Source organism: Sceloporus occidentalis, unplaced genomic scaffold, assembly GCF_023333645.1.
Source record: "Sceloporus occidentalis isolate IW3139 unplaced genomic scaffold, rSceOcc1.0.p SCAF_54, whole genome shotgun sequence".
Taxonomy (NCBI): Eukaryota; Metazoa; Chordata; class Lepidosauria; order Squamata; family Phrynosomatidae; genus Sceloporus; species Sceloporus occidentalis.
In genome coordinates this window covers 2,480,977-2,507,882 of record NW_028317034.1, presented here as the reverse complement: position 1 = coordinate 2,507,882, position 26,906 = coordinate 2,480,977, and the positions used below count along the sequence as shown (strand labels likewise).

General features: G+C 38.1%; 2 protein-coding genes across 2 annotated transcripts; one reads left to right on the top strand and one right to left on the bottom strand.

Annotated features, from left to right (window-relative positions):
• Nucleotides 1-8,762: 8,762 nt before the first annotated feature.
• On the top strand, nucleotides 8,763-10,522 carry LOC149288033 (homeobox protein notochord-like). Its single transcript, XM_089492170.1, has 3 exons — nucleotides 8,763-9,108; nucleotides 9,599-9,795; nucleotides 10,376-10,522. The coding sequence occupies exons 1-3, from the start codon at nucleotides 8,763-8,765 to the stop codon at nucleotides 10,520-10,522; spliced, it is 690 nt and encodes a 229-aa protein (XP_089348296.1).
• Nucleotides 10,523-15,897: 5,375 nt separating this feature from the next.
• Nucleotides 15,898-23,323, bottom strand: LOC149288032 (N-acetylglucosamine transporter UNC93A-like). The gene is made up of 8 exons (XM_089492169.1): nucleotides 23,240-23,323; nucleotides 21,917-22,098; nucleotides 21,509-21,738; nucleotides 18,538-18,672; nucleotides 17,650-17,861; nucleotides 17,320-17,455; nucleotides 16,250-16,381; nucleotides 15,898-16,148 (listed from the first exon to the last, which is right to left on the bottom strand). Exons 1-8 carry the CDS (start codon nucleotides 23,321-23,323, stop codon nucleotides 15,898-15,900), a joined length of 1,362 nt encoding a protein of 453 aa, XP_089348295.1.
• Between the last annotated feature and the right edge of the window lie 3,583 nt (nucleotides 23,324-26,906).

Below are 26,906 nucleotides of genomic sequence, written 5' to 3'. Positions count from 1 at the left end.
ACTTACAGCCTTCCTGTGCCATGCTCCCCCCACTTACACATCCATGCTATCACACACACACACACTCATTCATTCACAGAATAATTGCCTCAATCAAGCATACTCATTCATACACCCTACCCCACCCCCTTACCTGCATCGCAGCTCTGTCGGTGCTGCTCGCAGACTTGCGCAGGAGCAACTTCTCTTGAACCGCACAGAGGAAGTATGAATGGAGCAGAGTCATGTGATGTGACGTAAATTCACGTGACTCTGCTGGGTTCTGCTTCCCTTGTGCGTGCAAGCAACCCACAGGTAAGCTTCAGGACCCTTGCGATCCCGGTTGCCCTGGCTGCAGATCTCACGTGGGCTGCACCTCGAGTTCCGGCGGGCCACATTTGGCCCGTGGGCCGCATGTTGGACTCCCCTGTCCTAGAACTTAACCTGAATTATGGCCATCAAGGACAGTGTGTTGTTCACCCTTTTTGGTATGAAGAATGATCCACAAAGGTTCTGTTAAGTCAACATTTATTTATTCCATTTCTGTATCATGACACATTAGGTGCTTGCTTTGCACTCTACTCTGGGTGTCTGCAGTTCTGGCTCTTGCTGAGGCATGATTTCACTTCCTGTTGTCTGACCCTTATGCATATTCATAAGGCTCAGCTCAGCACTAGTGATGGGAAGTTCGGATCATTAAAGTGAATCGGATCATTTCGATTCGTTCACTGAAATGATCCGATTCATGATCCGGATCTTCGGATCACTCAGTGTGTCTGCACGGAGTTACTGTTTTCCAGTAACTCCGTGCAGGCACACTAACGATTGGCCCCGCCCCTTTCATTATGAATCCTCCCCCCTGCCTCCAGTGATGTCAATGAAGGCAGAGAGTCGTTCAAAGATTCGGATCTTACAGGGATCCGAATCTTACAGTGATCCAGATCACTGTAAGATCCGGATCATTGTAAGGTCCGGATCATTGTAAGATCCGGATCATTGTAAGATCCTGATCTTTGAACGACTCTCTGCCTTCATTGGCATTCTAATCATTCAGAGAATGTCACCATACTGTTATAAATAATAAATTAATAATCACTGTCCCCAGGATTTACATTCCCCTTTACCTGCAACTGCACCTTAAGCTAACTTTATTAAATTAATTAAATTAACCCTCACCATTAAATTAACCCTAAACACCCCATCAACCATGACTGCCCTAAAATTAACCCTTAACACCCCATCAACCATGACTACCCCTAAAATTAACCCTTAACACCCCATTAACCATAACTACCCCCAAATTAACCCTAAACACCCCATTAAGCATAACTGCCCCCAAGTTAACACTAAAGACCCCATTAAGCATAACTGCCCCCAAATTAACACTAAAGACCCCATTAAGCATAACTGCCCCCAAATTAACACTAAAGACCCCATTAAGCATAACTGCCCCCAAATTAACCCTAAACACCCCATTAAGCATAACTGCCCCCAAATTAACCCTAAACACCTCATTAAGCATAAATGCCCCTAAATTAACACTAAAGACCCCATTAAGCATAACTGCCCCCAAATTAACCCTAAACACCTCATTAAGCATAACTGCCCCTAAATTAACACTAAAGACCCCATTAAGCATAACTGCCCCCAAATTAACCCTAAACACCTCATTAAGCATAACTGCCCCTAAATTAACACTAAAGACCCCATTAAGCATAACTGCCCCTAAATTATCCCTAAACACCCCATTAAGCATAACTGCCCCCAAATTAACCCTAAACACCTCATTAAGCATAAATGCCCCTAAATTAACACTAAAGACCCCATTAAGCATAACTGCCCCCAAATTAACCCTAAACACCTCATTAAGCATAACTGCCCCTAAATTAACACTAAAGACCCCATTAAGCATAACTACCCCCAAATTAACCCTAAACACCTCATTAAGCATAACTGCCCCTAAATTAACACTAAAGACCCATTAAGCATAACTGCCCCCAAATTAACCCTAAACACCTCATTAAGCATAACTGCCCCTAAATTAACACTAAAGACCCCATTAAGCATAACTGCCCCTAAATTATCCCTAAACACCCCATTAAGCATAACTGCCCCCAAATTAACACTAAAGACCCCATCAACCATACCAATTTATTAGGTAATTTATCTGGAGTACATGCAATTAATTTAAGGGCAGTTATGGTTAATGGAGTATTTAGGGTTAATTTCAGGGGCCGTTATGGTTAATGGGGTCTTTAGGGTTAATTTCAGGGGCCGTTATGGTTAATGGGATCTTTACGGTTAATTTCAGGGGCAGTTATGGTTGATGGGGTATAAGGGTTAATTTTATGCTGATGACTGAGGGTTAATTTAATTAATTTAATAAAGTTAACTGTAGGTGCAGTTATAGGTAAAGGGGGGCAAACTCAGGGGAATCTAAATCCTGGGGGCAGTGTGAACATTATTAATGTATTTATTTATAAAAGTATGGTATCAGTGATATTCTCTGAATGATTCGAATCTCTGTAAGATTCGGATCCTTGCAAGATCCGGATCCCTGTAAGATTCGAATCATTCGACCCTTCGGATCATTCGACTCTTCGGTTCATTCGACTCTTCGGTTCATTCGACTCTTCGGATCATTCGACTCTTCGGATTATTCGACTCTTCGGATCATTCGACTCTTTGAACGACTCTCTGACTCTATGAGTCATCGTTCCTGTGTGAATTAATGAGCTGTAACCTGACCCCAGAGTGCTCTGCAGATGACTCACAGCTCTAGGATCAGGTTACAGCTGCATGATTCACAGACTGAACCGCTACAAACGAATCGTTCAGTCTAGTGAACCGACTCATCCGGATCACTAAAAAGAACCGGATCAAATGAACGATTCGTTCATGATCGGGACATCACTACTCAGCACAGACAGGGTTGGAAAGCACTAGTCTAGTCTATTCTAGCTCTTACTTTCTGGGGAAAAAAACCTCCACAGCAGAAGCAGCCTACCACATAATTAATCTGTAAAGAAAGCAGAGGAGTGCTTGAGTGTGAAAACATTGCTATCCTTGCTTACAGGTTTAAATGACATAAATCAAATCCTGGTGCTTAACATTATTAATGAAAAACAAAAATAATAAAGTGGGGTCCACAGAGAAATGTGTTTCAGTAGATATATGGACCACATGTAATTATAAGATCTATATTCATTTTAATCAATAATCATTATAATACACTACAAAGTAAGATGTTACTTAGTAGAAAATTAGAGGTTAGTACTCCTTTAACGACCTATGACGGGCCAGGCATGTCATGCAAAAACTTCAAGGCATCATGTCATTAAACAAGCTTAGAAAGTCTACGATCACTTTCTCCGATTAAAATGTATTGCTGTAATGCCTCAATGTCATTCAGCAACACCAAAGTCGGCATTAGGGGCCATATCTGGCTCATCCCTGGGGCGACAATGTCCGCCATATACTGTATGGCAGCGCATGCCCATTTTAAAGGTTTCAATGGCGTTGCTGAAATGCCTTGATGCCTTGATGCCTTGATGCCTTGAACACCCACCCGAGAATACGCTGTGGTGCTCTGGAGAGCCGTCACAACCGCCACTGCAAGTGATTTTGCCACTCCCAAGATGGCAGCGCATCCTTTATAAATATAAACAAGTTTCTAAAGTTTTCAAGAGAGAACTTACAGGTTGAATACAGGTACTGCATTTAACCATGCAAATCAATGAAGCCCAGCTTTCTAATCACAATGTGATTAGTAAAATATTAGTAAAAAAAAGGTGGTAACATTTAAAAATAAGTATGCCGCCATCAAGGGAACTATCCAGTTTCAGAAAAATGTACAAAAAAAAAAGGTAAAAAATAAATACAAAAATAAGTTTATTATTATGAGAATGTGCTAAAATTAGCATTGTATCTTCCCAAAAATTCTGACAAGTAAAGAGTTAAAAAGATAAAACAAATAAAACCATTTCAAATACCCAATGAATGGTTTGATAGGGTTAATTAGAGTGGCCGGGTTCAAAGATAGGACATATGCACAGGCTGACCAAAATGGGGGGAAAATACAAGCATTTGAAATACCTTGGAGAGTCTAGTTTGAAAAATATATGGTTTGATGGGGTAAATTGCATTGGCCGGCTTTAAAGATACTCGAAATAGCATATGGGGCAGAATGAACAGATTTTGAAAAATTGGGTTTGAAATAGCAAAACGCTACTTGTATTTCCCAATAACTTGCAGAAAAGTTTAAAAAATAAATAAAACATTGGGTATTTCTAAACTCAGGACAAATAGGAGAATCTATTTAGCGGGTTTTTTCATTAGGTTTTTTAGATGGCTAAAAGATTTTTCGAATAGTGAAAAAAATGGGTTTTTTATCATTTTTCCATCCTATTTTTTTTAGAGGAAATTTGATGATATGATCCAAAAAACTTGTTTCTCAAGAAGAAAGCCTTTCTCGTCCTGAAAAAAATAATATACAACTTGTATGGGTGAACTAAATGGGAGAAGAAGAAATTACCGCTAAATTAGAGCACCGCAAAAGTGTTAAAACAGCCTTGGTCAAATAGGGTACAAAAAATAAGGTGTACATTATTTTTGCACCCTTTGGGACAATGGCTGTTTTAACATTTCCGTGGTGCTCATGTTTAGCTGTAACTTTCTTCTCTCTATTTTAATGTACAAATTATATTTTTCAGGACGAGAACGTCTTTTTTAGATATTATCTTGATCATAATCTATTTTACAATAAAAAAATTATATATATATTTAACCATATTATGTGTATATATAAAATATGGTGAAAATTTTTAAAAAATAAATACTTTTATTTGAAAAATATTCCACTCATCTACAAAAGCTAAAAAAAAAGCCTGAATCTGCAGGGTAGATGAGCATCCAATGCTCTTATATCACTAATGATAGCATTGAAATCATATGATTAACTCCCAATTACAAAAAAATGTACTCATTTGGCACACAGAAATACTTGCTCACCTCACCCAGGGACCAGAGACCTTAGTAGATGTCAATACTGTCTATTGATAAGGTGCACGATGTGAAATGTCTCAGGTCCAGACAAGGAGCTTCACCGTGTGCCACAAGTGCTGAAAAAGAAGTTCCAAATTCAACTCTATGGAAGCTCACTTAGGGGACATTGACATTCATGTGATGGCATCCTCTAAAACACTATTTTCTTGCCCCCTATTATTTTCCTACAAAAGTCTCTGTTCCCTCTAGTAGTCATTAGCATCTATTAGGATCTTTTGAAGTGGAGCAGCTTTCTGTGTGCAAAAACATGTCACTGCTTATACAATCACATCTGCAGAGAGAAGACCAGAGGTCTCCTGGTCCCAGCCTTTAATCTCCATACAAGGCAATTGAAATATCAATGAAACTGCTTTTCTTTCTTAAAGTTATTAGGAAATGTTTTTCAGATCCTCTCCACCCTTTTAGAAGTAGGCCCTAATACAGCAAAAGTAATCACATTCCCACAATTTGTTTACCTACCTAGATATAACACATTGTTATATGTTACAGACTGTGAAGTAGCCCTTAAGATAAAGATACATATACATGCAGGAAGACATCTTGCTTTAATGGCCGACTAGCGACAATAAAAAGGCATTATCTTAAACTTTCTTTGGTAAAATCCTCCCATTTTGATTGAATGTATAAAAATGTTAAATACAATTCATTTGAAATCAGTGGATTGCTAAAATTGCAAGTAAGTTTCAAGGCAAAAGTAATATTTTCACTTTAAAACACTGCAATAAATAATCATTATACATCCTAACAACTCTAGGTATACGCAATTTTTCAGTTGCATAAGGTTAAGATGTTATTTAGGGAAAAAGATGGGTGCAGTCTGCTATGTTTCTGTAAATGTTTATTGTAATTAGGTTAACAATGCTGCATTATTAAGGACACATTTAAGTATTTCCATGGATTTTTCTATGATATAGTCTACATTTTCTACTGGTCATTAATGCATAATGGTCAGTATTACATTATGTATATGTTATGCACTCTATTACTTTATGTATATGTTATGCACTCTGTGTATTGGGTAATAGAAGTAGATACCAATGTTTTTGGCTGTTGAATGGCCTGAGAAATGACTCCATCATATTCTATAACAGAAGTTCACTGTTTTTTTTCAGCATATTCTACGGGGGTTGTATCAGAGCAATCGGAAACCACCAAAAGCACTCCAGTAGCTATTTCAGTTTCTAAGCTGCACACCGTACATTGAAAACTGCTCCCATCATTTCTGCATATGTAAATTTGTGGTCCACAAAAAATGTATTGTTACAGGTTTGGCCGATCTCTGATAATTACCAAAATGATGATACATAGTCTTTACATTTCTAAAAATGGCATACAAAATAAACACTGCATGGAAGTATATTTACATTAGATTAACACAATAATAGATTATGCTCTTAGTAAAAAAAAACTAAAACATATAAAATATATTTTTCTTGTAACAACCAACCTCAAAATGTCTAAAACTTTCTTACTTATAGCACCCTTTTAAACACTTCACAAACTAAGTAGCTATTGTCCTAGGACACATCTATTTTTTGTGGTTTGGGGTATGTTTAATTTTGATAAAATAATTGACTTTCTATTGTGAATTTATATATCCCACATACTGCAAGGTAGCCAAAAGTGGTATGGAAACCACACCACTGATGAAAAGTGGGTGAACGCCGCAGTACTGGATCTACTTAGTGGCATTATTTCTTTTACCTCAAACAATTTAAGGAATGTGTAAAATACTTTAATATGCGTTTTTTATCTGTGGGGCTGTATAGGACATTAAATTGTCCCTTTCCTATTACAGTTTGGTTTTACTTGTAACTAGGACCCGTGTGACAGAAGAGCCTTCTCCACCCTTCACCATCTGGTGTGATACTTCTCAAGTCATTACCACAGAAAAATTGCGGCTTTTTAAGTAAAATACATTAACAAAACACACACACCTAATGGGAAACAAAGTGACCCATTAACTTCTTATTTAATATTAGTGTAATCCGCTGTATGTGAAACAGGACACATCCTTCCAGCTAATTACAGACTTACCAAAGATTTTAGGTACATGTTAATAATAAAACTGTTTTATCATTGAATTCCCTGAGAAGCAGTTACTTTCAACTTGTTAAGTTCCTGCTGAGTTATTAAGCCATTGTTAAGGTCAATATAAAAAATGATGATCAGTTCAACTGAAACCTGGCTAGCTGCCCCCTTGTGTAGTGATACTGCCAGCAGCATGGGGTCTGCACATCACTTACAGCACAGAGGAAGTAGGAATGGAGCAGAGTCATGTGATGTGACATAAATTGACGTGACTCTGCTGGGTTCTGCTTTCCTTGTGCGGTATAAAAGACCCTGCTCACAGAGTGTGTGCAAGCAACCCACAGGTAAGCAGCATGGCCCTTGCAATCCCGGTTGCCCTGGCTGCAGATCTCACGCGGGCCGCACCTCAAGTTCCGGCTGGCCGCATTTGGCCCGTGGGCCACCACTGATATATATCAGTTTAGTATCTGGTGTGATACTTCTCAAGTCATCACCATGTGCTAATGTATATATCACTGGTATGTGACATATACATTAGCACATGCCACTGTTGACATGTCTGCTATATTGGAATAAAAGAAAAATGTAGATTTTTTGATTTTTCATTTTAAGATTTAGATCTGCATATTTATCAGATGCCAGAACATTTTTTTAGTGTGTAAATCAGTTTAGTGTTTTGTCAGGAATCCAACACTTAGGATTGTCTTTAGAATTAACCGCCTGATAGATTTGTTTTTATATAAAATTATACTATCCAATCCGCAATACATTTTACTTTTATATAAATATGAATAGTTTATAAATATTTTAGGCCCATGTTGCTATTCAGGTAGACAGACATTATTACTTTAATGATGTTAATTAACTTTTAACAATTGGTCTTTAATAATCACCTTAACGTTTCTATTGAACAACAAAATAACATTTTTAATTATCATTATCAGAAGAAAATTACAGAAGTATAATGCTACATAATCTCTTGACAATTATGCTCGAATGCAAGTCTGTCAAGAAGGAATTTACAATCTAGTTATGTGTTAAAACTATGGGTCTCTGTGCCTTCAACTACATTTCATCAACACTATGATAAATCAGTGGAAAAAAATATTTGATATTTACCAGTTGGTTCAATAGTTGTGAGACTTATACACTGGTTTTAAAATAGTTAATCCTCAAAGTCTCCAGGCTAAGACTCTTGTAACAATTGCAACTAAGTATTCATCACCACTGATCATTTTGTGAACCCTAATACAATACAATTAGAACAGTAAACAAAGGGTGCTGTTTACTATCTACATATAATAGTGTCTTTACTTTGGGTGAAATTGATTGACCTTCAATAGGCTACAGGAAGCCTTCTTCTATGCTCTGATCCCGTGTACAAATCTCCATTTCCTCTCTCCTCCCCTCAGGCAGAGCTAAGTTTTGTTTGTTGAGGACAAGAGAGTGTGAACATGTTCCCCTTCACCTGATTGGGATAATTTGCATATTAATACCCTATTAACATTTCAGAGTCTAGGGAGGGGCATATATATCAAGGGCCCTTCTCAAAGCTCATTAATAATCAAGCCAAGACTGCTTTGAGTAGCTAATCTCCAGCATTAGTCTCCAGAGAACAACTTGAAATCTTCCTGGAAACAGTTACTTGAAACTTTCTGGATACCTTGTGTACTTTTTTCATTTGCACCATGCTGCAAAACCCAATATTCCCAGGTTATGTGCAGCATATGGCAGAGCTCCCCACCTTTCCTATGACTACACAGGTTAAGCAGAGCCCCAAGCCTTCTTTCAACATTGACACCATTCTGGCCAAGAAGGATATATTCACCCGCAAGGCGGCACCAGAGATGGTAGTTTGGCAACCAACCTGTCCTCCTCTTGTGTCCTATGGATGTTCATATGACATGGCACCCTATCCATCTGTGTGGGTTCATCGACCAGCAGCTGGCCACCCCACCCTGCTTTCCCAACACCAGACAGCCAGCTTGCCCAAGACACCATGCCACCTCACAGACCCCTTCTGCCAAGCTATAGGTGAGCAGTCTCAGTTAGTTGTGAACTTTCATTAAATCTTAATTGTTGCAGGCAACATGAGTGACGTCCATGCTATACAATGTTTTGACCTCAGGTGCCGTAGCTGAACAAACATGGCTTGTAGAGCAGATACTTCATGCAAAGCCTGGTGCTGCCCAGGCTGGGAGCTTTACCTGCTGTTTAACCTTCAAGTTTTTTTAAATTTCTTTTAACAATTGACCTACATGATTGTCTTTTGATTTTCATGGGGGTTTTTACTATCGCACCACATTAATGTAGAATTAAAAATGTGTTATTTCGGACCATTTTTGTGTGTTCAGAAATTGCTTAATCTTTTATACAACACTATAATGTAAGACAACACGTTGCTTTAGCTATGACTCTTGCTCTTTAATATAATACCTTTTGGTCAGAATGTCTTCTTTCTGGTGAAAAAAAACCCTATTTGCATTTCCTGTGTGCTTATATTGCCATCGTGTGTCTATTTTAGGAATTGCATACACGCATTATAGCCACTCCGTGGAATGTGTGTCCTGGCATTCAGGACAATGCAAAATGAAAAGGGTCCGGACAGTTTTTACCCAGGAGCAGCAGGAAAGACTAGAGAAGGAATTCATCAAACAGCAGTACATGGTGGGCACCGGGAGAGTGGATCTGGCTTCTACTTTAAGCCTCTCAGAGACACAAGTAAGGACACTCCTGCTGCTAGTCATCACATTATAACCTGCTCTGATGACCCCTTGAATTATTTGTTTTTTTTATTTTAACCCTTTTGAGCTCAGGGTAATGGTATTTGGGCTCTTTAACTCCCACTGGATGAGTTCCTATAACATTTGTCATGCTTACTCTTTGAAAGAGAACCACTGGTGATCTTTGGCCTGGTGCCACCCTTTTGACTGAATCCACAATTTATCTGCAGGTTTCATAAGGTACAGAACATTAACTGTAGGCAGCGGCTTCTGTATTTAAATTACAGAAAAAATTTGGATGTTTAGTATATAGATATGTGTGAAATGCTTGCCATTCAGATTTTTTTTAACACTTTGTAGATATGTCTCTTCAGAGATTTACAACCTCTGGTTCTGTCTGAATATGATCAACGGTTTCCTTCTCTGGCATATATCAATCGTTTTTATTCTTTTTCAAATAAGCATATCTTTTTTTTTTAATTATTATTAAGTAGCTCATGTTAAGCAAGATGCATTTACTTCTATTTTTACTCACTTGGCTGAGTTGGCTATTCTAACTATGTATTGCTTTATTTTAGGTAAAAGTATGGTTCCAGAATCGCCGTATCAAATGGAAAAAGCAGAGCCAAGAGCAAAAGAAGGCCAAGTTATCTCAGTGTGGGGTAATTCCCCCAGACACAAAAGTACAAATGAAGAGGAATCCAGAAGCAGAAAAGACACTGTAATCTTTAAACTTTATGCATGAAAGAATATTCATGTCCTCTAAATAACTGACCAGGTCTGCTTTCCATGGATAGTCAGAAGGCGTCACCATGTATCCTGTAGGCACAGAATGTCCTATACATTTTCACCATGAATTACGTGAAACCATTACAGATTATGATCTAGAATTATCACAAGAATTGGTGAATTCATTAGAGATGGCTACCTTCTGGTCCTTGCAAGGGTTGTCATCCCTATGAGAAGGGTCTTAAGGCTTAATCCTGGTTTCTCCTGTTACCTTTCTAGTTGCACTTAAGTTACAGGTTCGCAATAGTGGTTGACATCAGCAATGTGAATGCAGAAACCTGCCTATGTCTTTGGAACAAAATGCAGATTAATCAATTTTTATTTCAGCAGCAGACCCATTTTGGTATGCTTCAGCACTTGGGTTTCTACAAGGCATCACAGCAACAGTCTTTGAGATAATGTATACCAAGGTTTGTACTCAGTCCTAATAGTTGCTTAAAGTTCAAACCACTGACCAGTATTCATACTTAAATGAACACTGCATTAAAGTGGCAGCATGTCACACAGCCTCTAGTCTCTGACTTTGCATTGTAGTATTTAAGGGTCAGTAATTTCATTTAGTAGTAGAACATGCTTAACAACGTTGACATCCAGCTGATGTCGGACTACAACTTTTTGATAAGAACACTGGAATTTCTATTCCTGTATAGAATGTAATGACATTTTCCTAACAAATGGTTATTATCTATTTTTATACAAATTATTTCATTATCTAGACTTTATATTCACTATAGGGAATTAGCTATTAATCATCAATTTATTTTAAAATGTTGTAACTTCAAACCACTTGTGTTTTACTGTGCAAAATATGTAACTGTTGCTGGTTTTTGAGTTTTTATGATTGCTTCCCCCTTCAAATAAATCCACATAGTGAATCCACTTCTGGTGTACTTAGTATTTTTAATATATTTTTGTGATAACAATCTGAGTTGATTGCTAAAAGCTTTTCTACTGCTGTTAAATACATTTTACTTAATGAGCTATTCTAGTGTGTTACTATTACAGGATTGCAACATAAAATAACTGATCTGAAATTGTTGAGGGGTTTTCTGGGCTTGACAGATCAGGGGGACAGTAGCTGCTGGGCTGCTTCACTAGAGACAGATTGCAACATTGCCAACGTATTTCTTGACTTGCATGTGGACTTGAATGGCACCTCACTTGCTGACTCCTCTTTTTTGTCGCTTTTTTTTTTTCTATTGTCTTTCCCTCATTTTGGTTCTAGACTGCCCTTTGTGGGTTGGACTAGCCTAAGAGGTTGAATACCAGATTAGAACAGGGTACTGGTGAGCAAAACCGAGACAGAGTCAAGGCCCAAGCAAGGTCCGATATAAAAAAAAAAATCAGTCAGACTGAGATGTTATAAAAAAAAATGGATGCAACAATAAATTCAAAAGCCAGAGTCCAAGCAAGGGATCAAGCAACAGTCAAATAATCATTAAACTGGAAACACTGCTGCAAATTTTGATAAAGGCTGGTGGTAAACTATATCTATCTATCTATATATATATCTATATATATATATATATATATATATATATATATATATATATATAGTTTACCACCAGCCTTTATCAAAATTTGCAGCAGTCATTTTTTCCCCCATACGCATAGTATGAAGTTATAGCTCCTAATATATGTCACTACCAAACAAACATCTCCTGAATACAGTGATACCACCAATGCATTGGTTTGTTTGGGGGCGAAATGGTTATATTTAGGAGGTCATTATCTGGTCAGTTTGCACCTATGCCTTATTTCTGACAAATGTCTAAGACATCCATGTATGACTCCATATCAGCATGGGTTTACAAGGGATCGGTCCTGTCAAACTAACCTGATCAGCTTTTATGAGGAGGTGAGCTCAAGACTGGATCGGGGTGAATCGCTGGATGTCGTATATCTTGATTTTTCCAAAGCATTTGATACGGTGCCACATAAAAGGCTGGTACATAAAATGAGAATGTTTGGGCTGGGGGAGAATGTGTGTATGTGGGTAAGTAACTGGCTCAGTGATAGGAAACAGAGGGTGGTTATTAATGGTACATACTCTGAGTGGGTGACTATTGCTAGTGGGGTACCACAGGGGTCAGTTTTGGGTCCTATTCTTTTTAATATATTTATTAATGACCTTGTAGAGGGATTGCATAGTAAAGTATCAATCTTTGCAGACGATACTAAGCTCTGTAACGTGGTTAACACAATAGAGGACAGTGCACGATTACAAATGGATCTGCATAGGTTGGAGGCTTGGGCTGGGATGTGGCAGATGAGGTTCAACACAGATAAATGTAAGGTTATGCACATGGGGAAGAAAAATCCAGGCTGGGAATATGTATTAAATGGGAAAACACTGGGGATGACTGACATGGAAAAGGACTTAGGAGTTTTAGTTAACAGTAAATTTACCTGTAGCGACCAGTGTCAGGCAGCTGCTGCTAAGGCAAATAAAATCATGGGGTGCATCAAAAGGGGCATAGATGCCCACGACAAGGAAATAATTCTACCACTGTACAAGTCACTAGTCAGACCACACATGGAATACTGTGTACAGTACTGGGCACCAGTGTACAAGAAAGATATAGTGGAGCTGGAGCGGGTTCAAAGACGGGCAACCAGAGTAATAAGGGGAATGGGAGGACTACAGTACCCAGAAAGATTATCAGAATTGGGGTTATTTAGTTTGGAAAAAAGATGGCTTAGGGGGGACTTAATAACTATGTATAAATATATAAGGGGGCAGTACAGAGATCACTCCCAGGACCTATTTATACCCAGGACTGTATCTATAACAAGGGGACATCCTCTACGGCTGGAGGAAAGAAGGTTTCTACACCAGCACAGACGGGGGTTCTTTACAGTAAGAGCGGTGAGATTATGGAACTCTCTGCCAGAGGAAGTGGTGATGGTAAACTCAATAAAAGAGTTCAAAAGGAGCCTGGACGTGTTTCTTGAAAGCAATAATATTACAAGTTATGGATATTAGATTAATAGGGACAGAACGTTGATCCAGGGATTTATTCTGATTGCCATATTTGGAGTCGGGAAGGAATTTTCCCCCTGGTATGGGGCAATTGGCATCTGCTTCATAAGGGTTTTATGCCTTCCTCTGGATCAACACAGTAGGGACACAATATGTATATAGGTTGAACTTGATGGACTTTGGTCTTTTTTCAACCTTATGAACTATGTTACTATGTTACACACACCCTACATTTTCATGTTTTCACTTGTAAATGAGCTCCAAACTACCCAGGTAGCCTAGAGCTCAATACTGCAGGGTCACGCAGAGTGTGTGGCCCTGCCCCTTTAGACCCAATTCCTTTGTCCAGGGCGGCAGTGTTGGTGCGAATGCCGAGAACGTATTGTACCGTTGGTGGAAACTTGGTGATATAATGTGCACCATAATAACTAGTCAGATTATGCTAATTATGTGGGTTGTGACGTGTGGGAAGAGCTTTGAGTCAGTAGGTGTGGTAAATTTTCAAGTACGTAATTGATAGCTGTGCTGCAAAGTGTCCCTGATTTTGGCAACTAAGCTTTTGCCTTTTAACTATATATATATATATATATATATATATATATATTTATTTATTTATTATTTTATTTTTATTTTTTAAAATGTATTTCTTTTTTTTGCTGACTGCATTTTCTTTTCTTTTTTTTTCCATTGTACTCTTTTGCTCTCAGCTGGTCTACAGCAGGTTGCATTATTGAGCTCTGTGGACTGTGCTTTATAGTTTCAGCTGCTCTACACGATGCTTAGGCCTTTTCTAGATTTAAGTCTTTTTCACTTAGCAGCCTCTCCCTCAGGACATTATCTAGTATACCACACACAATTCTGTATACCAAACTCACATGTTTTGCTGAGGTTCTTGTCACATATGGATCAAATGATTCTTCAGGCTTCTGAACAAAGGTAAAGGATGTGTGCCTTTCATATGTCATTTCTTTTAGGTATACAATATTCTTCAAACATATGCATTATTGGCTTTAATTTGAGGTAATTTTCTTCTTGAAACACAGTTATTGTACACCTCCAGTGCTTCCTCCTCACGTGCAAAAACAGCTATGCTTTCATGTTTTCACCTTTTCTGTCAGCGTCAATGACAGAGAGATATAACCCAAACCTTTACTATCCTCTCATTTCAAGCAACATTCCCAACTCAAGTTTTGGTAGCAGTTGCAGGTCTTCCATTGTCTGTTTGAAAACTGTTCACGGCTCTCCAAAAGATGGCAGACTGATGGAACTAGCCTCAGCGCTGATTAAATATTAATATAGGTGTTATTTTCATATGTGTTTGTTGAAAGAGTGATGTTTGTTTATTCGCTCTCTTACACTCCCTGTTTCCCTACCTTCTCTGCCGATCACTTTCGCATATTCTTAATCTTCTATTTTCTTCCCGCAGGATATTGAACTTCCTCAGAGTTCAACCGAGGGCAAAATAATGGCACTTGCAGTGACGTCCTCTACCCCAATTGGAGGGTCAGGTAGAGCACGTGACCACAGGCACCACCATGTTTCCTTCAGTTTGTCTCAGGGAACCATGAAAACCAGACAGAAATAGGAGATGCTGATAAATAAAACACCTTTTATTAAATAATAGAAAAATATCAAAAACAAATGTAAAGTACAATCCGGAATCGTTGTCAAAAATACAAGGCAGGGGTCAAAGCCAAAACAGGTAGTTAGAAGAGCCAGGTCAGGAACACAGAAGGCAACAGAGTCAGGAACAGAAGCCAGGATCAGGAACCATGAGAATCAGTAAGCCAAGCATCATACACAGAATCAATAGCAGAAACAGCAGGAATGTACAAGGAGGTCTGAAACCACGCAAGGGCAGTGAGGTACTGAACCTAGCAGCTTAACTAGCCAGAGCACCGCAAAAAGAGGCTGGCTATTTAACAAGTGATCAGATAGAGGTGTGTACCTGTTTACTGAGCAGAGCGAAACACTGCCTGTGATTGAATTTGAGAACCTCTCATCCACACCAGACATTGAGACAACCGACTGCGTTATTAACAATGACTATTATTACTACAGCTACAGGAAAGGAGACAGGACACAGAATTGGACGATGGAGAAGGTAGGAAGACATTCAGAGAGAGAGAGAGAGAGAGAATATGAATAAGAGTCTGAGAGAGCTTGAGTAAGAGTGAAAAAAAAACTTGAAATGCAAACAAAAGTTTGGAGCTCTCTGCTTCATTGTTGTTTCTTTTCTAGGGAGCCCTCCTTGTTTTCAGACATTTGTATGAATTGAAGGATTTGGCAAATTGTGTTAAAATTTGTATGAAATTACTATTGCCATATTTACTGTGTGTTCAGCGTTGGCGCTTCCTTGGGTTCTTGTTTATCTGAAGATGTTCTCATGAATTCCATGTATTCCACAACCACATACATACTAAAGCCTAGTGCAATTACACACAAAAGTATGTAGAGCTTCATGTATACACATAGAAATGAGCTGTATGCATATGCAATCACAAAGCCAACTGCTTCCCACAGACAGAAGTTGGCAAATGCAGCCTCCTTATTCTTCTCAAACAAAACTCCATATAAAGCTGTAATAAAACAAGACAAAATATTTAGTAAAATTTGTAGACATAATACATTCGTACTCAAAACTATTTGCATAAGCATATTGTTTTATTGTGATACTTACAGCTGACCTGGGCTTGCCAAACTGAATCAGAAATAGCCCAAACACCAGAAATGACAAAGAAAATTACTATCTGGTCTGCGTGAGGTTTCCACAACAAAAGAACAATGATGCATGAAATGTTGATGATTGCACCTATGGAAAACAGAAATAATGCAAGGAAAATGTATTATGTTTTTGACATGCTAGAAAATTTAAATAATAGCTATAAAGCCTTAGGCAAGTTATTCTCAACTGCAATGTAAAGGCTGTAATTACAAAATTACTTCAAATTAGATGTTTGCCATTTTCAATTATAGTAAATCATCAGGACATACCAGGCTAATATGGTGGCAAAAAGTCACAGATGAAGGATAAAACTAACAAGAGATCATCTCCCCATCCTCCAATTGAGGGAGAGGACATCACCGCAAGCGCCACCATATTGCCCTCAGTTCTCTCCCCTGATTGGAGGATTGGGGAGAGCACATCATCGCAAGCACCATCTCAGTTGGTGCTTTAGGTGATGTCTTCTTCCTCAATTGGAATATCAGGGAGGATGTCACCGCAGAGCTATTTTGGTGGACCAACAAAGAAAATAGCAAATTAAGGAATGAAGATCGAAGAGAGATAAGAAGGGAGACGATAGAAGAAGATGTGGAAGCGGACGTGGCCGGGAGAAGCGGAAGTGGTCGGCAGACAAGGTAGGGAAACATTTAGAGAGTGTGAGAGAACAAGAATTAAAATGTGAGAGTAAATGTGGGCATCTGGCAACTTATTTTGTTCCTGATTCAAAAATGCCCCCAAATTTTCAGCCAAACCGAATGGACAAGGAACAAAATTTGTTGCCCAAAAATGAACCAAAAAATGTGTCCAAATCGTTTTTGGCACATTTGCACGTCTAATTTTCAATTTGTGTATGTAACAGCTCAGAATACTACTGTTTTAGGACATATAATCTCCCACACTAATATTATATGTCAGACAGTCTTGTAATTGTATACATTTATATCACAATAGGATAAATGTTATATAGTATATATAAGCGGTACTTTTGTGTATATATATTGAAGTTTTTTTATTTTGAAACTTACCCAATATGAAGATGAAAAATCTACCAGTGTATTGAGAAATCTTTCCAAATACAATTGCACTGATGGAATTTGTTACTCCAGAGCAAATTATGACAAATCCCACCATCCGGATACCAATTGCACAGGTGACATAATCCTAAAGATGGGGAACAAAGTATTACTAAGTATTCAATGTGATGCTATGAAATAATATTTATTATGTCATAGGCAATGCAAGCTTTGTTGTTAACAAAATATTAGAACAAAGAATATGGTTAAATGTGCTTATGGTGTTCAACTGCTGTTGCACACGATCATTAAAGTCAATAGAGTTGGAGCGTTAAGACTTACACGGGTGTAGTCTCCTGTAATGAATCCCTGCTCCAGTCCACTGAGCATGGTAATAGGAATCAGTAAGCACTGGCGTTTATCTTTCAGATGCTTAAATGTTGAAAAAACTATTGAACATAATGATTGCTGATCCTCATCTTTGTTGTGCTCATTTTTTAGATTGATTTGATCAAGACATATCAAAATAATTAGAATGCCAATTACGCCACACCCTAGAAGAGAACAAATATGCAAGTTTAAAAGAGCAAACCTTGACCTATTGTCAATTTACCACAGTAATGTTTTGCAGGTTATTAACTATTTAGATCACAAATCTAAAAGGAAAATATTTAATTAACAGGGAAAAATAAGATGCAAGGTGTTTATCATAAAAGCAACACAATTAAATATGCCCAATATATGTTGTTACCCATTATTTCATTACAGGGACATGACAGCCATCATATGCACTATAATGCATATTTTCATGGTGCCCCCTTTGCAAATGCATGGAGAGATCCTTCAGAATTTTCCCATATGCTTTTGGCCTTTAAGAATTTGCCTTGTAGGAGACGTTTGGCAGGAGGTTTCACATGGCTCCTTTCTCTATACTGGAAAAACATGCTGGTAGGTGGCTGATGGTTAAAATCCTGCATGTGTACTGAATGCATCTCTTGCAAGCCAAGGGGCTTGGGTAACTGTGCAAATGTTCATTTTGATGAACCACCCCCATTTGCATGTGAAAAAACTTATGGCAGGAGTGTCCCTATTAGTTGAAAATATTTTTTGCATAAAAATGTAAGGATAAAGTAATGGTTGTAAAAATAAGGAGCTTTTAGCAACATTATACTGACTGCTTCTACAAATAACAATTCTAATCAGTTTCATATGATGCAAAGTACAACATACCTGTGTATGCCCCAAGAATTGTATATAGCACACTGTTTGATAGACTTGGACCTGTTGCGTTTAGAGAGGAAAATGAATGGATTGGGCAGGAACCTGCTCCGCAAACAGTGTTGTTCAAGACACTAATATAGTCGTCTACAAAAAAAAATGCATTCATTTGTTTAAATCACTAAAATAAATAACATACGTTTATAAATCAGTGATATCTTGCACCTCCCTGCATTAAGAATTCATGGCACACATGGGACAGGTAGCTGCATATATCTGCATGAAGTCTGGCAATTGCTTGTGTAAGATTTTTGAGGTGGATATGGGCTTGGAGGTGTAAAAAGGGGCAATAAATTATTGACTACATGTTTTTTATGATAAGAAACTGTTTAAACATTATTCTATTACTTCACAAAAAAAGCTAGTAGGGAAGACCTATGTCAGTAGTTGGCAAATGGATGGAAAACATGCTAAAAAATGGTAATATTCATATAAATTGAAAATGTAACAAAATATGCCTTTTAGTCAATTATTATGAATCTCCACAAAAGAGGCCAACCCCCACCCCAGTCAGATGAAAATGAGGCAAAAGGCTACAAATTTTCATCTGAAGTTTATAGGCTCTTTCAGTTCCATTCTCCCTGAATGTATCCCTACCTTCTCTGTCGACCGTGTCCCATAGCTCCGTTCTCCTGATGAAAAATTCCGCCTTTTATCTTAGTTACCCAGCCAAAAAAAGTTTTAAGTTTATACAAGGTTATCGTAGGGCAAAATGGTAGAGCTTCCGGTGACATCCTGTCCACCTGATTGGTGGATTGGGGAATACACGTCACCAGAAGCTCCACCATTTCGCCCTACGATAACCTTGTATGAACTTAAAACTTTTTTTGGCTGGGTAACTAAGATAATAGGCTATATCAATAACTCCTCCCTGGTCTATCTAGATTTTAATAAGGCATTTGACCTTGCCCCCTGGCAGCTGCAGTTTAATGCAGTTAAATGTAAAATAATGCACTTGAGACATAAAAATCCCAAGGCAGAATATAACATTGGGTACACCATTCTGTCAGTGACAACAGAATAAGAGGTACTTAGGAGTAATTATTTCTGATGACTTAAAGGTAACCAGACAATGCAATAAAGCATCAGAAAAGGTGATTAGGATGCTGGGTTATATTGTGAGAGGCGTTAGTAACAGAAAGATGTGTGGTCAGGACTCATCTAGAGTATTGTGTATAGTTCTGGAGATCCCATCTCCAGAAAGATATTGACACATAAGAGAGAGTTCAGAGGAGGGGTACAAAAATGATAAGTGTACAGAACGAGAAATTATTTGAAAAGAGGTGCAATGTTAGAACAAGAGGACATAGTCTTAAACTTGAGGGTCACAGGCTTATATGTAATATACCGTATTTGCTCGATTATAAGACGACCCTGATTATAAGACGACCCCCCAAAATCTGAATATTAATTTAGGAAAAAAAGAAAAGGCCTGAATATAAGACGACCCTAAAGGAAAAAAGTTTTACCAGTAAATGTTAATTCATGTAAACTATTTTTTTAAAATAAAAGCTATGATTGAGAAAAATATTTTTTTGGTTTTTATTTCCTGGTATTTTCCAACCTGTCCCCCAGTTACGCACATCTGCCCCCAGGCTTGCCACACCAATATGGCACTGTGGCCCATGATATGCCTTTTAACCCTCTATATGCCACTGTGCCCCATGGTATGCCTTTTGACCCCCCTATGTGCCACTCTGCCTCCAGAAATGCCTTATACCCCTATATCCCATTCTGGCATTTAGGGGGTTAAAATGCATATTATGGGGCAGAGTGGCATATAGGGAGGTATAAGGCATTCCAGGAGGCAGAGTGGCGTTAAGGGAGTTAAAAGGCATTGTATAGAGCACTCTGCCTCCAGAAATGCCTTATACCCCTATATGCCACTCTGGCATTTAGGAGGTTAAAAGGCATATTATGGGGCAGAGTGGCATATAGGGAGGTATAAGGCATTTCAGGAGGCAGAGTGCTCTATTAAATGCCCCCTTAACGCCACTCTGCCTCCTGAAGTGCCTTATACCTCCCTATATGCCACTCTGTCCCATAATATGCCTTTTAACCCCCTAAGTGCCAGAGTGGCATATAGGGGTATAAGGCATTCCAGAAACGCCCTATGCCCCCATTTAACACACACACACACACGCACACACACACACTTACCGGTGCTTTCAATTTCCTGCTGTATTGCCGGGGCAGCGGGTTGACGTCTCCTTCCGCTGCAGCCGGAAGGAGGTGGAGTTGGCAGCGGGGGTTTGTCTGCGTCCGTCGCGGATACCTTCCCCGGCTGTCAGAGATCAGAGTTCCCCGCACTCTGTGCGGGGAACTCTGATTTCTGACAGTCGGGGAAGGTATCCGCGACGGACGCAGACAACCCCCGCTGCTAGCCACACCTCCTTCCGGCTGCAGCGGACGTTGTCTACGCGGATCGCGTAGACGTCAACCCGCTGCCCCGGCAATACAGCAGGAAGCAACGGTAAGTGTGTGGGGGGGGGGACAGGAGGATCCAGGTCCCCTGCAGCGGTGCGGGGGATCTGGATCTTAGTCTCATAATCAGACCTCTATTTGAAGACGACCCCGATTAGAAGATGAGGGGTATTTTTCAGAGCATTTGCTCTGAAAAAAACCTCATCTTATAATCGAGCAAATACGGTAAGTAAAGTTCTACTTTACTCAAAGGGTGGTGGAGGCTGATACAGTGAGGGAATTTAAACAGGCATGAGATAGACATAAACATATCCTCACTAAGGGGCCAGATAAAGGACTGATGGGGGTTTGAATACCTTACATCAGAAAAATAGGCAGACTAGATGGGCTGAATCGTTCTTATCTGCCATCAAATGTTTTTATGCTAATACTTTTGCATTTTTAAATAGAAATTGCCCAAACCCATTTTGATTTAATTTTACGTGAGAAAAATATTTACCTGCATAAGTTGTAAATTGAAATATTAGCGATGAAATGAGATTGCCCCATATTCGACAGGTTTGAACAATGAAAAAGAAAATTCCAAAATATTGATTAACAACATCTTTGGAAGCTTTTCCAGTCATTTCGGCATACTTATTACCAATGGCTGTGATATAGATGCTCTTTGCAGCCCATAAAGGCCCTGCTCCTACTCCGAGAAGTACTGAGCTTAAAATAAGCGTTGGCCTAGAGAGAGAGAGAGAGAGAATTAAGGGTTGTACAAATAATAATACAATTGCAAATGCTAAATTGCAAATGTTAATTGTTTCTTTAGTGCTCAGGCATGGTTTGCTTATATGATGCAGGACTAAATGGATAGTACTGTCTGATTTATTACAAATAAATAGGCTGAAATAATATTTACCAGCTTGGATAGAAATTTCCTAGAGTAAATGAGAGATAGCACATCATTGAGGCAACAATAGTCCATTTGCATCCTAATTTTTTCATGAGGATTGCTGGTAAGAATATCGACGATAATGTTAATGCTCCATGCATAACACTTAGAGATGCAACACCCAGGCCTTCATCATGGTTCATGCTGCTCTGTAGAAGCAAGAAACAGAAAACATCAATATACAACTGATGGATCCCACAGACACTTAGGTGCTGCAGAGCTGCCTTGTGTGTGTAGATTAATGAGAAGCAATAAAAGCATGTATACCTGAAAAGGACAGGTTGATACTAAAACTACACAATGGTGTTGTAACTGATATACAATGACATTATTATGCAACATGAACATGTTACATTAGGTTCAAGATTTCCAAATCCTTCCACTCGTTTTGTAGCCGTGTACTAACACAATTAAAACAAGTTCTGCAAAATATTTTTTCCACCTGTATTCTGTGTTAAGGCCATATCAGATGACAGCATAACACCTTCCTCTGTGGAATCAATCTGAACCTCACCCTACCCAGGATAATTCCCAACCTTTCTAGTTTAACCCTGTTAGAAGTTGCTTCTGTGCTTCTACATACAAACAGGAAAGTGACTCTAAGGCATGGTGTAATTATCATGTAAAGGTGTCATTTTTGTTGGGAAATAGATTTCCAAATGTATGCAAGTAGTTATTAACATTATATTAACACCATATTAACAATTGAATAAAACATTATTAAGATAATCAAAATTACAAATATTTTTACAATTAAACTTTGTATACATTACTGTAAAATATCCTATAGTATACTAATTATTTTTACTTTAAATGAGGATAAAGATCTAAAATGAGGATACAGAGCTAGCCAACTGCCTAAACAAATAACTCTGTTAACAGAGCAAAGTGAAGGGAAGGGACCTAAGTTAGAAAGGAGACACGTAAAATGTGTGTTTACAGAAAAATAAGTTCTGCTCAAACTCTCCGAAGTGAGAACTGACAAATTTATGGGACCCAATGGGATACACCCAAAATTAATAAAAGAGCTTTAGGGTGTCCTGAGAAAACCATTAGCAGACATGTTTAACCAATCACTATTGACAAGAATAGTTCCAAAAGACTGGAAGTTGCCAATTGTAGTACCACTTTAAGTTCCTTTAAATCAGAAAAAACGGGCATACCAGATCTGTCAAATGGTTCTTATCTGCCCTAAAATTCTATGATTCTATGTTGTTTTAATTTGGAGTGTGATTTTTAGTAAAGATGTTTTCTCAATAAAAACCCCTGTTGCCAAATATTTCAAATTACCTGCAGTGTCATTAGTCCAGCATAGGCAGTATACAAAAACAAAATTCCGATTGAAAGAACTACCAAGTTTTTTATAGGACTCATTCTCTTTTTTGTCAGATCGATGTTTTTGGGAATGTATGTTGAAATATAATCCTGAAAGAAACGGAAATCATGGGTTATTTTATTTTTCCAAACATATATTACAGAACAAAATATAATATACCAACTCTCAATATCTCTTAAAATGTATCCATGTAAACATGCAGTTGTGGTCCCTGTCCAATAAAAAGTTTAGTAATAACTACTCATATTTGAGTTTCTCAAAAATGCCCTGCCTGTTATGACTGTCAGTGAACACTAACACTAGGAGTGTACTAGGAAGTGCAGGATGAATGCACATTGAACAGTTCAGCAGAAGAAGAGACTAATTATTTCTAAAACAGTTTTGGATAGTTAATACAGTTGGCAGGATGTTTTGCTTTTACTAATTTGATGTTACCATACTCACCTAGAAAGAAAAGGTTTTATACAATACAATGCAGGGTAAAATAGATAGTGTGCGTTCAGGATTTATTTCTATATTGCAAAAAGGTCAGAAGTTACTAACTTAGGAATTATAAATACCAACTCTTCTTATCTGTATTGCTACTGTGCAGTAACTGGTTTCCAACCTTGAGTAAAAATCATTTAATTATACTTACTGTTTGTTTAACTCTGTACTTCTTGTAGACCTTACGAGCATCAAAACTCCAAGTAGTCTTTAATAATGTTTATTCAGATGACAAGTAAAGGAAATCTAAAATACCTGGTCTTTTATATACCTGGCTTGACATACAATTAATTGTGTAATATATAAGTGCTTTTATTATATTCATCATGTCATTGTGTGGTAACAAGTTCATTTCAGTGTAATTGTCACTTCCTGTATATTACTGTTTTCTTGGAAATGTTAAATATATAACGTGTATATGTGTAAAATGTATAGTTTCAATATACATACTGTATTATACAGTATATTATTGAATACATTTCTCACAAATATGACATCCTTTTAATTAATATGGTTTTTTTTTGTGCCAGTGGAATCTAAGACTGATCAGAAGATTGTAAAGAACAGATATTCTTTAATGTGATAATGTTGCTTTTACTGTTTATATAAACCGAAAATGTACATGAATAATGTTTCACATTTTTGAAATACAAAATACAGGTCTGCTGAAAATAGTATTATGAATACTTTGATTTGTCCAAATCTGTTCTTGCAGTTAGGAATGACACTTATATCCAATCAGTTCCCTGCCACCAAACAAGATCAATGCACCCAGATAATAAGTTAATTTTCAGATAGGGTTGGCACCTTTTCCTCAAAAAATAAAATACCGGCCATAGTTGTGAGTCAGTGAGGACGGACCTACTCAATGTTGCATGAACCTATAAGACTGAGCTTCACGATCCTCATTACAGGTAGTCTCTGACAGTGGTACATCAAAATTCCCATCATAACATCTTGAGTCAGACAGAAACGGTGGCACACTAAGACACCTATAATTATACAGTGATGCAGACACTGATAGTGGAACAACATGACTCCTATCATATAGTGATCCAGACATAAATGGTGGTACAACATAACTCCTATCATTATATAGTGATCCAAACACTGAGGATGATACAATATAACGTCTATCATTATATAGTGATCCAGACTGGTACAGTACATTATAAAGAAAGCCAGACACAGATGGTGGTACAAAGTGACTCCTATTATTATATAGTGAGCCAGACATAGATGGTGGTACAGCTTGACTCTTATCATTATAGAGTGATCATGTCATGTCCCCAGCTGCCTTAACACTGTCAACAGGTCTGAGACACGAGTCCTGGTGGGCTCCTAAACTTGAAAAGGGCAATCTGGTCAACATCCAATATGGCAGGTGCATTACCTTGCCCTTACCCTATGCCCACAGAATGCAGGTCAGCATTCCATTATGCTGCTACACTCGGGTTGCCATAGAGGAGCATGGCCTGGCTCCATACAGACAATGTTTTATCATTGCTATGGAGGCATCATAGCAACCTAGCAACACATCAATTAAAGAGCCCTTCTCCAGGTGTGAGATACCTACCATGATGCCTATGTATAGCCACAGCTCCTTTCCTTAATTGCTTAGTCATTAAGCTAACTTTAGTGTACCTGTTGTTCCTAAGGTTCCAGTTTCCTGTTATAATAAAACTTTGTTCTTTGACCTTCAGTCTGTTTCCTTGACTTAGCCGACTGTCCCGACCTCTCCTTTCATTTCACTATGCCTTTTACCTCATCTTCTTGTATTATGCTTTTTGGAATTATTGCCCTTGTGGACCCATTCACAGTGACTCCATTTGTTTCCATCTCTAACTGCTTAGAATAGTGTCTCTGTTTGTACGATTGTGCGGCTATCTCTCCTGCTCCTGGACTCCATCACCTGTGGTCAGAGACTCCGACGTTACAGATCCATACACATGGTGGTTCAGCATGACTCCTATCATACCATAGTGAGCCAGACACAGACAGTGGTACAGCATAACACCCATCACTATCTGTTGAGCAAGGCACTGAAGGTGGTACTGCATAAGTCCAATCAGTATGTACTAAGCCAGACACTTATGATGGTGCACTATAACTCCCATCACTATATTTTAAGACAGACATTGACAGTGGTACAGAATAATTCCCATCTCCCATCATCATTTTCATTTGCAATTTTTTGCCTTTTTACTCTCACTCCCTCACACTCTCTCATTTACTCTTACTCATGCTCTCTCACTTTTATTCATAAATATGACAGAGGTAGCTCTGAAGCTTGAAGAAGGGCTATCTGAAAATCTGAAGCAATAAAACCTACGTTTTACATCCATATTTGAAGATTTCGGTTCATGTCTTCTCCATTCCAGGATTGTGCACTACCAGGTAATTGTGTTTTTGTATTGCTTTTTATATTGTTAATGTAAGAAAGCAGGCTGTGACCTGAGTCCTTTTCAGATCAGATGATAATGCAATTTAGAGAAGCACAAAAATGCATAAACAGGTTGAGGGTATATTACCTAGTAACATTATGATATAAAAGTATGAAATCCTTCTGTCTAATAACATAGAAACTATAAAGTGATGTGTCACTTTAACAAGTATAGCACACTCACACAATAGTATATTTCTTCTGTTCATTAAAATAGGAGTAATTTATTGCAATTTAGAAAACTCTGCTTGCAAATTAGGTGAGTCACTTCTATACTGACATTTTTCTTATCACTTGTGTTACAGAAAACAATGCCATAGATGATATGTGTAATTCCTAATTTAGCATATTAACTAATATTGTCGACCAACATTTAAGGAGAAGGTTGTAATCACTGTTGATTCAGGTTGGGAAAATTTCACTTACAATTTGATTTCGTTAGCACATACTTTTAGGAAGTACTAATTTAATTACTATGACTCTTGAATGATTTTAAAAAGGAAGCTTAGGTATGTTGTGTATGTTTGAGTAATCATTTACATTTTGAAAGATGTCTTGTAAAATATAGTCATGTTGTTTTGCATTGACATTTTTGGCACAGTACAGTGAATAAATCTTTCTGGTTATTTCTGGTTGACATTGTGACATTGTGAACCTGCACTTCTACATCAGATATTTATATATGATTTTAC

What these genes read in the sequence shown, in the direction of transcription:
- LOC149288032 (XM_089492169.1), bottom strand. Translation starts at nt 23,323, where the DNA reads ATGAGTCCTATAAAAAACTTGGTAGTTCTTTCAATCGGAATTTTGTTT. An exon ending in TCAATTTACAACTTATGCAG is followed by an intron (nt 18,673 to 21,508) that starts GTAAATATTTTT and finishes TTTTTTTTGTAG; the next exon opens with ACGACTATATTAGTGTCTTG. An exon ending in TTACAGGAGACTACACCCGT is followed by an intron (nt 17,456 to 17,649) that starts GTAAGTCTTAAC and finishes CCCCATCTTTAG; the next exon opens with GATTATGTCACCTGTGCAAT.
- LOC149288033 (XM_089492170.1), top strand. Translation starts at nt 8,763, where the DNA reads ATGCTGCAAAACCCAATATTCCCAGGTTATGTGCAGCATATGGCAGAG. An exon ending in CCCCTTCTGCCAAGCTATAG is followed by an intron (nt 9,109 to 9,598) that starts GTGAGCAGTCTC and finishes TGTCTATTTTAG; the next exon opens with GAATTGCATACACGCATTAT. An exon ending in TAAGCCTCTCAGAGACACAA is followed by an intron (nt 9,796 to 10,375) that starts GTAAGGACACTC and finishes GCTTTATTTTAG; the next exon opens with GTAAAAGTATGGTTCCAGAA.